This window comes from Lipotes vexillifer, unplaced genomic scaffold (genome assembly GCF_000442215.2).
Source record: "Lipotes vexillifer unplaced genomic scaffold, Lipotes_vexillifer_v1.1 scaffold557, whole genome shotgun sequence".
Lineage (NCBI taxonomy): Eukaryota > Metazoa > Chordata > Mammalia > Artiodactyla > Lipotidae > Lipotes > Lipotes vexillifer.
In genome coordinates this window covers 470,538-481,487 of record NW_006789913.1, presented here as the reverse complement: position 1 = coordinate 481,487, position 10,950 = coordinate 470,538, and the positions used below count along the sequence as shown (strand labels likewise).

At 58.5% G+C, this 10,950-nt stretch overlaps 2 protein-coding genes across 2 annotated transcripts in view; one reads left to right on the top strand and one right to left on the bottom strand.

Annotated features, from left to right (window-relative positions):
- Positions 1-2,270: 2,270 nt before the first annotated feature.
- Positions 2,271-4,195, top strand: IL18BP (interleukin 18 binding protein). The gene is made up of 5 exons (XM_007463028.1): positions 2,271-2,292; positions 2,669-2,875; positions 3,530-3,653; positions 3,737-3,884; positions 4,118-4,195. Exons 1-5 carry the CDS (start codon positions 2,271-2,273, stop codon positions 4,193-4,195), a joined length of 579 nt encoding a protein of 192 aa, XP_007463090.1.
- A 1,257-nt stretch (positions 4,196-5,452) lies between these two features.
- Positions 5,453-10,950, bottom strand: part of NUMA1 (nuclear mitotic apparatus protein 1) — a 38,796-nt gene continuing 33,298 nt past the window's right edge. The window contains exons 18-26 of the mRNA XM_007463044.1: positions 10,687-10,905; positions 10,411-10,568; positions 8,936-9,182; positions 7,820-8,048; positions 7,015-7,151; positions 6,495-6,671; positions 6,221-6,337; positions 5,860-6,109; positions 5,453-5,481 (exon numbers count right to left, since the gene is read on the bottom strand). Coding sequence (XP_007463106.1) covers positions 5,453-5,481; positions 5,860-6,109; positions 6,221-6,337; positions 6,495-6,671; positions 7,015-7,151; positions 7,820-8,048; positions 8,936-9,182; positions 10,411-10,568; positions 10,687-10,905 — 1,563 coding nt within the window. The remainder of the gene's footprint in view (positions 5,482-5,859; positions 6,110-6,220; positions 6,338-6,494; positions 6,672-7,014; positions 7,152-7,819; positions 8,049-8,935; positions 9,183-10,410; positions 10,569-10,686; positions 10,906-10,950) is intronic.

The following is a 10,950-nucleotide window of genomic DNA, read 5'->3' as shown; positions in this document are numbered from 1 at the left end:
CACGCTTCTTTCCCTGCAGTCCCCGTGGGTGCCTGGCCCTTGCTGCCTCTTGCTCTTCCCATTTGAGAGCCGGGGCCTGGGGGTTGTTGGTCCTGCCCAATATCCCTGAGCAAGGTGGAATGCCAGGATTTCGTCCTGTAGCAGAAGGTGCCCTGCGCCATCGCTGGGTGACTGTCCTCACCACCTGAGGTCAGTGCCCTGCCACCACCACCCCTCCCGCGGATCACTCAGCTTTGGCTTCTCTTACCCAGCCGTGGCTTCCGAGGTCCCCATGCCAGTGGGCTCATCCTCAGAGAGTGGAATGGCGACAGGGAGCATCCTTTCAGTTTTGTCCCCCGTACCCCTGCATCAGGCTCATGTGAGAACCGAGGCCAGGCTGCCCAAGGCTGTCTCTTCATGCTTCAACAGTCCTGAGTCCCATGACCTCCCAGCAGCCTGACTCTGGCCTTGGTTACCCTCACAGGTAGAGTCCTGCCTCCTCTCCCTCGCATCCCCACCCCCTTCCCCAAAGGACTGTGTCTCTGAAGTCCTGGGCAGCTTTGCCTCCTGACCTAACTGCTGGAGACACTGGTGTTCCTAGGGAGGAGTTTCTCTGCATCTAACAGCACAGAAGCTCCTGGGGCGGGCGGTGGGGGAGGAACTGAGAAGATGAAAATGTCAGCTAGAGCCCTGGAGAAGAGGAGTTGACTATTAGTCTCCACGTCTAATTGGGAATGAGTCAGGTTTTTATACATACACACGCACACAAAACCCTTGGGATTGCAGCAGTGTTCTGACACGTCTTCCAAACCTAATTCCACCTCCTGGCCTCCCTGGCTCTGTCCCCAGCATCCCATCCTCCTGATCCCAGACACTTGGGTCTGGTCCTTCACAGTTGCTCGAGCCAGTGCTGGGTACGCGCCCTCTTACCCTGCGAAGCGCCCTCTCCTCCTCTAAGGTCCAGTGCTCCAGCATGTGTTCCAAGTGCTCGGCTTGTCTGAGAGGTTCCTGCCCTCAAGGCCTGGAGGTGCTCTCAGTGTAGCTCCCATGGTGTGGCTCACGTGGGGCCAGACGCAGCTGAGCTGAGCTGTGGAGCTCCAAAAAGGGGGGGTTCCAGAAAGGAGAGTTTTTCAGGGCTTCCTGTGAACCAGGTAGGGGGAATCTAGACTTCCTGGTCAACTTAGATCTGTAACTGTGGCCAAGGGGCTGGGAGGACAGAAGTGAGAAGGATTCATGGGAGTGATGGGTGGTCGTTGGGTTGCTGGTTGGAGGGAGGTGGGGAGCCTGAGAAAGGCCAGGATGTGGATGGGCCGGTGTGACATGGAGTCTGAAATGGTCAGAGTGATCCAGCTTGGGGTCTCCAGTGACTAAGAGAGTTGTCCCTTTGAATATGGTGTGTGGCTATGAAGGAAGCAGCAGGCCTGTTCACGTAGAAGAGCAAAGGTGGACACCGAAGTCCTGACCGTTGGCTGGGATATGGAAGAATTCATGTGTGAGAGACTCTTTCATTGGTTCATGCCCTATGTGCCCCTGGGAGGGTGGGCCTGAGGAAGGTTAAAGACCCCTGGCTGATACCATCTGGAAAGCGGGGGGCCTGGGAATTAGCAAGAAGGTTCCTGGCCACTGTGAACTCTGGCTCAGGAAGAGACTCAGTGTGCAGGAACCTTAAGGACTGGGCTCAGACTGCTGTCGTATATGTGTGCCTTCTCTTGGTAGCCAGAGCCTGCTCTGGATTCCCTGGTTAAATAAAAGTGAAAGTGAAATAGAAGGGAGAGGTCAGTGCTTTCCCAGAAGGATTTCACTATATATCCTGCCCTTCCCAGAACCAGCTCTGGCAGTGGAGAGAACTTTACCTCCCTTTGTGACTAGGTAAGTCCCTGGTCCTCTTTGGGCCTCAGTTTCCATGCCTGTAATGAAGGGGTTAGATTGGACTAGTAACCAGTATAATGTTGATGGTAATAAGAGCTAGGGTGGGGATCCCCTGGCTTTGTTTTTAGGGGCTGGAAGAGCTCTAGCCTATGCCCGATGCCAGTCCTCCAGGAGTTGTCACAGGTGGACAGGACAGAGTAAATAGCAGTGCCTGACGGCCCACTGAAAAATTAGAGGTAGGGCGGGGCTGTGGAGTCCACAGGAAGAAGGCCACACGTATGCCTGGGATCTAAACAAGCCTCTCAGAAGACGTGGGAGAAGCAGTTTTTCACCATCTCCTCCCCCGCCTCCCCCAGAGAGGAGGAAGTTGTCACAGATATATAGGTCCAGGCGTGCCAGCTCCTGACACACGCTTCACGACCATGAGACAGAACTGGATGCCAGGTGGGACCTGGGGCTGTGCACGTGCAGGTGGAGGGGTGGGGCTGCATCCTGAGACCAGAGTGGAGCCATGTGGCCGGCCCTGAGCCTCACCCCCAGGTGGGCTCCCCTCAGCTGCTGTGCTGTTGCTTTCGGCCTCTGCCCGGATGCTGTGGCTCTGGCTCCATTCCAAGGTCTCCCTGTGCTCCATTCAAAAAGGGCTAAGAGTTGGGGCTTGAGGGGTCCTTCTGCCTCTCCCCTTCCCTGGGCAGAGCCCAAGAATCTCTGCCAGACTTACATCCTGGCAGCAACTCCCTCTCTAACCAAGATCCGAGCTAGGATGCCGGGCAATCCCCGGAGGTCAGACAGCTGCTGACCTCTGTGACTGTCCTTTCTTCAGACCCCAGCCCTCTTTGGGCCCTGCTCCTCTGTGCCCACATTGTCTCCCACCTGGCCAGAGCCACACCTGTGCCTCAGGCCACTACAGCTGCCACTGCCTCAGCTGGGATCGCAAAGGACACCTGCCCCTCCCAGCCCCCAGTGCTCCTGACAGCTAAGCAGTGCCCAGCATTGGAAGTGACCTGGCCGGAAGTGGAAGTCTCACTGAGTAAGGAGCCATTCTGATGGGAGCCCAGGAGGGCACGGTGGTCAGAGGGCGGGCTGAGGGCACAGAGGCACCAAGGGTGGGGTTGGTTTCTGAGCACCTGTCCCCCAACCTTCTGTCACGTAGCCCACCACCAACCAGGTCAGCTTGGCTGAGCACTGACTTCCTCTCTCCGCCAGCATCGCCAGTGTGGCACAGGGCTCAGCTCGCAGCTCCCAAGATGCTCCCTGTCAAAGGGGACGGAGAGGATTCAGACAGAAGGAACAGTCAGTGGACTCCCAGAGCCTTGACTGCAGTGGCTGCAAGCCCAGCCCCTCCTCCCAGAGCCCACTTGCCCTCTGGCCTCCTCAGAGGAGCGGTGGCCTACTGGTGCTGTCTCCGCAGCCAGGGCTCCTAGAGTCACTGGAGCTGGGTGCTAGAAAGGGTCATTCTGAAGAAGAAAGCTCAGGAGTCAAGGACCTAGACCAAAGACCCGTCCCCAAATTCCTCCTACTCAGCTGGGGTCCCCTGGTAGACAACTGCACTTCCCTTAACAGACTCTCCACTCCAGGTTCCTGGATCATGGCAGCTGGGAAGCTGGGCAGGGTGGGCAGGCCACAGTGTGGTAGAGGGGAGGGTCTGCTGTACAGACGGGTTAACAGCCACACGTGTCCCTAGATGGAACGCTGACCTTGTCCTGTACTGCCTGCAGCCGCTTCCCCCACTTCAGCATCCTTTACTGGCTGGGCAACAGCTCCTTCATCGAGCACCTCCCGGGCCGGCTGCGGGAGGGCAGCACCAGGTGAGGGGCGCGGCGATGAGGCCGGTGGGAGGGAGGCCTCCTCCTACGGTCCTCTCATGGCCTCTCCTCCTCTCCTGTTCCAGGCGGGAGCACAGGGGCACGAGGACCCAGCTGTGGAGGGCCTTGGTGCTGGAGGAGCTGAGCCCCACCCTGCGAGACACCAACTTCTCCTGTGTTTTCTCAGATCCTGGGCAGACTGCCCAGCGTCACCTCGTCCTGGCCCAGCTCTGGGTGAGGAACCCCAAGGGATGGACTCCGGGGACGGGAGGAGCTCTGCTCTGGCGTGGGGAGGAAAGGGTGGGCTCTGTCCACAGCAGCCTCCAGCTAATGCCCACCAATTCCCCGAGCCTGAGGCGGAAACTAAAAGGAACAGGATTCAGGCAGGGGAGGCATGGCCTGGAGAAAAGTGACAAGGGATGTCTCTCCCACCTTGGCCCTGATCCTTGTTTGCTTCACTCCCCCAGGCTGGGCTGAAGACAAGCGTGCCCCCTGACACAAGAAGCCCCATCCTCCAGCAAGTCCCCTCAGCCTCACCATCCTGATAATGAACCCCAAGCTCCAAAGCCTGGTTGAAATGCCACCTCTTCATTGAGGTCTACACGCTCTCAGCCCAGGCCACATTCTGCATCGACTTAATGTTGTATTTGTTTCCTTTAATGGCCTGTCCCAGGGAAGGTATGCGGGGAGAGGCTGCTTCTGACCCATAGCTGTATCTCTGTCACCCCAGCAAGACCTACGACGGGTGCTCATAAATGATCTTCAGTGGTGGCGTACTGATGTCTGCCCAGTCATTTATCCTTTTGGCCATCGTTCTACTCACAGAACGTGGCCTGTCTGAGGAGGGAGTGTGGGAAGAGGAGAATGCCACTCAGAAGCTACAGACAAAACCAGATTCAGGGGACACAGGCCCTCAGAAGAGAAGAGGCCGGCCCATAATGCTCCTCAGGAGCAGAGGCCAGAAATGGAGTGTGGGAAGATCCTGTGGCCTGAGAAAGGCCAGGAGAAGGGATTTGAGAGAAGGTATGTGGGTCTGGAGTCTCCACAGGGACAAAGGTACGCTGCTCTAAAAAGCCCAGGTTTCCCTGCTTTTCCCACACAGATCAAGGTGTCTCAGCATTCAAGGGAGAAAAATAGACTTTATTTACAAGTAATAACATTTAGAAAAGATCCATCCCTGGCCCTTAAAAACCTTCCCATCACTCCAAATCCCACCCCAGTGAAATCTGGGGAAGGGGATGAGCTGCCACTGAAGGCTGCCCCCCGCCCCCGTCCCCCACTGAGGCATAGGGCCCCTTTCTCCTGGAAAAGAGCATCCTTTGGGCAACCGTGCCCTTGGGTGGATGGGAGCACCTGGGGGTGGGGCGCTCCCACTAGGTCAATGCCCAGTCCTGGACTTCAAAAGCAAGGGCCCTTGCTCGGCCCAGCCACCGGGAGCAGCAGGGACCAGGGCCTGCTCCTCCAGTGGTCGGTCCCTTCTAGATCCAGAGGCTGAGAGGAGGACTGACTGGGCCCAAGGACCCAGCCACTCAAAGCCAGCCCCAAATCTGGTTGTGATGGTGCTGGAGAAGTGACTGCTCTAAGAAAACATCAGGAGGCGAGGCAGGGAGAGGACCCAGACTATCCAGGCTCCGGGCCAACTCTTGAGGACACACCTGTTCACCTGGCGAAGGTCTGGGTACCAGGCGTCACTGTCTATAGGGGTTTGGCCACTGCCGGCCTGGGAGCTGAGAGAAGGCACTGAAAGGGACAGAACAAGAAGGACCAGGCGAGGGCAGCATCAAGGACACAGGTGGGGCCACTCACTGGTACCGGCTCTTTATTGCTTTGCCTGGAAGAGAGAGAGAGACAGTCACTCAAGTGGAGGAGACTCGGTGCCAGGCTTCACCAGCGGGCTGGGGAAACCCCCCTGCCCCCCCGCCCCCCAGACTAGGGTCCCCTCCTTGGTGTGACCCTGGACTCATCTACCTTCAGGTTACCAGTGGCTGGCTGTGCCTAAGCAGCTCTGGGTGCTCTCGGGAGAAATGGAGGCGTGTCCTCTCCTCCGTAAGGAGCAGCTAACCAGGCCGGGAGCACCTGCTGTCAGCCGAGGCCCTCCCTGCCCTCCAGCAGCCTAGCTCCGCCCTGCCTGGAAGCAGCCCCTGGGGTGGCTGGCGGGGGGCGGGGGGCGGGGGTGCCCATGCTCCTACCAGGTTCCTAAGAGCCGAACCCTCTCCCTTCCCCGACAGTGCCTCCACCTTGCCCTTGGCCCGAGGGGTGGCAGTGGCAGCGGCGATGGCGGCGGCAGTGGCGGCACTGGCTGTGGTGGTGGCGATGCGAGGAGAGCGGCGGGTCCCACTGCGGGGGTTGGGGGAGGCCTTGGATGGGGCTTTCTTAGAGGCTGCCCTCCGCAGAAGGCTATTCCCGAGCTTCTTAGGTGTGTTGAGGATGCTGAAGGCCATCGACTGGCGGCGGTCAGCCTGTAGGGAGAGGCTGTCAAACTGGGGGCGCCACTGGCCTCAGGCCAACCTGCTGCTCCAGGGCTCTGCCAGCAAAGCCCCTCCAGGGTCTCCCTTCAGCCCCTGACTAACCTGTTTAACAACAGCTGGAGCTGCTTTCTTCTGGGCCTCGGTAGTGCTCTGTCTGCGCCCTTCATGTCGGTCCCGGGGAGTCATGGGGCGTGGGAAACAGGTGGTGGCCTTCTTAGACTATGGGGAAGAGAACAGTTAAGCCGGACAGCTCAAGAGGACAAGTGGACCGTGTCCAACCAGCACCCGTCCCCGTTCTGAGCCGGAAGCCTCCCCGCTAATCAACTTTGCGAACATGGTGGCTGCTGGAAAAGACATGGGAGCCGATGTCACCCACCTCGGGGGTGCCAGGGCCCTGGTGGGGCTCTGTGGAGACCCGTTTGCGCTGCTGCCGGGTGGTGATGCCAGCGCCCTCAGCTATCTGGGCTGGCTGCATGCTGGCTCGGCGCAGGGTCTCCCGGGGGTCACCGGTTTTTATCTCCTCATCTGTGATGGTAGGCAGGCTCAGGGAAGGCTGCGTGGGGTAGAAAAAGTGGTCGGTGGAGCCAAGCTGTTCGGAGGTGGAGCAGGACCGCCCCAGAACTCTCTTCACTGGCCTAGCTTGTGGAGCAGCTAGAGCCTTCCTATCACAAAAAGCTCCCCGCCTACGCCCTGCATGATGGCCACAAAGAGCAGTCCCAAGAGACCTCTCCAAGCTCCTGCCCACCCACAGGACCTTCACCCCTGAGCTCCCTCCCTGCCAGCTATTTGACTGGAAGCAGGTCACCCTCCTCAGCAGGTGAGGGCACTGGGGTGGGGTGACGAGGAAGAGGTGAGCCAACAGGGGCAGGTCCATGGCAGGGGACCCCAGAGCTCACCCTGGACTCCAGAGGGTAGCAGGTCTTTAAGTGCGGGGGGCACACTCGATTGCGCTGCTGCAACTCTGCAATGCGGTTCCAGTCATCCAGCTGCTCAGGCTCATCCTGGCAAGTGCCCATGTAGAAGCTGTTCCTGCCTGTGGAGGGCGAGGAAATTGGAGCAAGTGGGGCTGGAAGGCCAGGAGGAGAAGGGGGAGGTAGCATCCTGCCAGCCTTTGCTGCCACCACTTCCATCCACCTAGCCCTTGAACTTCAAGCCTAGCACCCCAGAGCCCTGCTCTGCTCAGTGCTGCAGATACAGGCTCGGGGCTTACAGACCATCCCTGCCCTGGGGACTGGCTCACTGCTTCCTCCCTGGGGTCATATGCAGAGGCTGTGACGCCGAGAAACTAATGGAGGGCCAGGAAGCGATACCCAGAGTGGTCCCTGAAGGCAAGAGCCTCGGAAAAGAATCCGAGCGTAGCTCCCAGGCCAGTCTGGCCTCTCTGGTAGCCCCTTCCCACCTGAGAAGGGACCTGGAGGACTCCTGACAGCAGCTGGGCAGCACTCTTGTGCTGGGAATCCCAGGCCCGTCGTGTGTTTCTGGTTTACAGCCTGGCTGAGAATGACATCAGTGTTACTGCCCAGCACAGCCCCTTGATGAACAACAGGCAAGGCCCTCAGACTGCAGGGCGGAGAGGCAGGTGAGGTGCTGGGTGGCGGCCAGGAAGCCAGCCTTGGGTTTTTAAAAGCTTGTCCCTTCCCTGTGCCAGGATCTGCTTCCAGTCTAATCTTTGGGTGTGTTAAGTCCCCACAATCCCCTCACCTGGAGGGGCCCCACTGGACACCCCAGCCTGGGAGCGGCGAGCAGAGCTGCGAGTGGTGGGCCGGTAGCCAGGCAGGCTTAGCAGAGCCGAGTTGCCGTCGTCGGGAGAGCCCAGGCGGGCTAGAGACTGGGTGGAGGAGGCAGCTCTCGGGCCGGCCTGGGAAGCAGGGGCAGACTGCGTGCTATAGAAGGAGGAGTTGGCGCTGTCTGGCTCCTCCACATCTAGCTTCTGGAAGACAGGATGCACCTGTTATAGTAGGGATAAGGGCCCTGACACCCCATCAAGAAGCCTCCCGTTCCCCTTCCCGAAGCGCCTCAGACCCCACGGCTGCACGTATCCACGCTGCCTTGCGTGGGGTCCTTAGCTGCACTTCTGCAAGAAATGGGCCTTGTTGCCAGAATCCCACACAAGGTGCTGAGGCTGTCAAGACTCTTTTCCGTCCATTTTTCCACTGAGTCTATTAACAATGCTTTGAGGGAGGGAAGGCAGAGTGCATCAGACCATTTTAGAAGTGAGGTGCAAAGGAATGAAGTGACTGGCCCAAAGGGCACAAAGCAAGGAAGCGGCAGAGCTGGGGCTGGAACTCACGTCTCCTGAGCTTGTCGGGCTCATCCCACAGTGTCCTTCCGCCCAAGTGTGCCAGGGCCCTGACCATCTTTTAGAACTTCTCCAGCTTCTCCCCACCAGAGGTGCCCCCCCCTCTCCTCCCCAACCTCCTAGTGCTATGGAAACAACGACCAGAGCCCACAGCCAGGCAGGCAGCCCGCTGGGCAACCATAACGCATCTCAGCTACTCAAGGGTGTACCCAGGGGTGTGCGGGGAGGCACGGGCTGGACTGCAACTCCTCCACATTGTCTCCCTTGAGCCTGCACAGGGTCACTGCTGTACACGGAGAGGACGGCAGCCTTAGAGTCAGTGGACAGGCAGCCAAGTCCAGCCCTGCCCCTTTCTACCAGAGGCCTAAGCAAGTCACCACCCTTAAGCTTTCCCATCTGTGGGTATGGACTGGTCAGCCCTGCCTGCTTCTTGAGGCTGTTTTGAGGACCCAATGGAAAGATGCCCTTGAGAGGAAGCAAGCATTGCTACCCTGCAGCCCCACTTGCAGCAGCCTGACCTTGGTCATGGTGATGTTGATGATTTGCGTGGTGCGCCGACGAGAGGAGCGGGTCTTCCGGCCTGAGTCCAGGAAGACATCCCCCAGGGAGTCCAGGCTGCTCTCCAGGGGGGGCTGACCCCGAGCGGGGATGGGGGTGAAGTAGAGACTCTCCAGGGATTCTACCTTGGGGGGCAGACGCTGGGAGATGGGCGAGGCTGGCTCTCCAGGGATGCTGGTGCCATCTGGCTGGGTACGAGGCAACTTGCTGTGGGGAAAACATCTGCTGAGGTGCCATTCCTGGGGCTACAAGGCATTTTGTCCATCCCTTTGCTCCAAAGCGACCAAGTCCTACATTTATTATTACAAGAAGACCAGGTCAAGCACCCCACCCTCTCTGATTTCTCAGAGGTATCAAGGAGAGTCCTTGTCAATACTGGCAATTCCCAAACCCTGCTCCCCAGACCCATATATCCACAGCCCCAGACCTCCCCCGTGGATTCCACAACGAACGAAAGTGTCCCAAACCAAGTCCATTGTCTGTTCCTCCTCCTGTATCTACTATTTCAGCAAGTAGGAGCTGGGAGGGGCAGTCTCCACCCAAGGCCCCAGCCACGAACACAGGCACAGTCCTACCTCTTCCCTCTCCTGCCAAACCCAATCGGCGAGTGAGTCTCCTGAGAGCTCTCCTAACCACACCGTACTCCACTCTCACGCCCCTCCCTGCCTGCCTCACCCCCTCTCACCTAGACTTACAACAGCCTCTGAGAGACACAGAGTGGAGACAAGCAAGGACTCGAGCCAGGCTGCCCAGGTTCAAGCCTAGCCCTGCCACTGTGGCACCTTGGGCAAATGACCGCCCCTCTGCCCCAATTTCATCTGTGAAAGGAGATAATCATAGACGCTTCCTCAGAGTTGTTAAGGGATAAATGAATGAATACTTCTCAGGTGTTTATAACAGTGTCTGACACACATAAGTGTTGAACATTTCTAAAAACACATTTATTGTTTTTATTAAAGTCTCAGTTTTCCCCTATCAGGACAGGCTTTCTAAGATGCAAACCGGACCATGTGCTCCTCAACACATGTGCTCAGCCCCTACTCAGTGGGGAGTCCAGCCGGTCCTCGGGGACTTGGGCCCAATCCCTTGCAACTTCATGTTCCAGCCCATCCAGGCTCTTTCTCGGCCTCTGCTCTCACCACTCTCCTCCGTCCATCAGACACACCCCTCCGGCTTCTTTCAAGACTCAGAGCAGGAGTGACAGCCTCCATGATGCCTTTTCTGACCTCTCATTTTTATTTACTCCCACTGTGCTATATACAAACATCTGGCCTAATACCTCTAATACTTTCTTTATTCTTCTCTAAGAATAAGCTTCCAGAGGGCAAAGGGTTCACATCTCATTTATCTCACAGCCCCAGTGCCCAGGATACAGCCTGATAAACAGGGGGCGCTCAATGGACAACAGACGGAGGGAGGAAGGGTGCCTCCTGACCTGGTGATAGTGAGTGGGGTCCCCTCCTCGCAGCTCAGATCCAGGCTGTCAATGCTCAAGTCCAGCTGAGGCTTAGCTTGGGGCTCCCGGCTCTTTAAGGCGTCAGTTGCCACCTGGAACTTGCCCAGGTCCCGAAGCTGCTGGTCAGCGTGGGCAACCTGGGAAGGAGAGAGCCGAGGGAGAGTGAAGGGAGGCCTAAGCAGGGGTGGCTGAGGAGAGGAGGGCACGGGGCCCAGTATGACAGAGGTGAGGGCATCAGTGCAGCCAGGGCCCTACCTGTGCCTCCAGGCTGCGCACCTGGGCGGTGAGGTGACGGCAGGTCTGCTCGGCCTCCCTGGTCTTCAGCCCGGCCTGCTGCAGTTCCCGGCCCAGCCGATCCGCTTCAGCCCGCAGCTCCTTGTTCTCTGTCTGCAGCTGCTCCAGGCCCCGCAGCTGCTCCTGCAGCTCTTGGTTCTGCTGCTTCTTGGCATCATAATGAGTCTTGGCCTTCTCCATCTGGGTGGGCAGAAGGGCAGGTGGGTTGGTGGGGCTGGGGTGGGG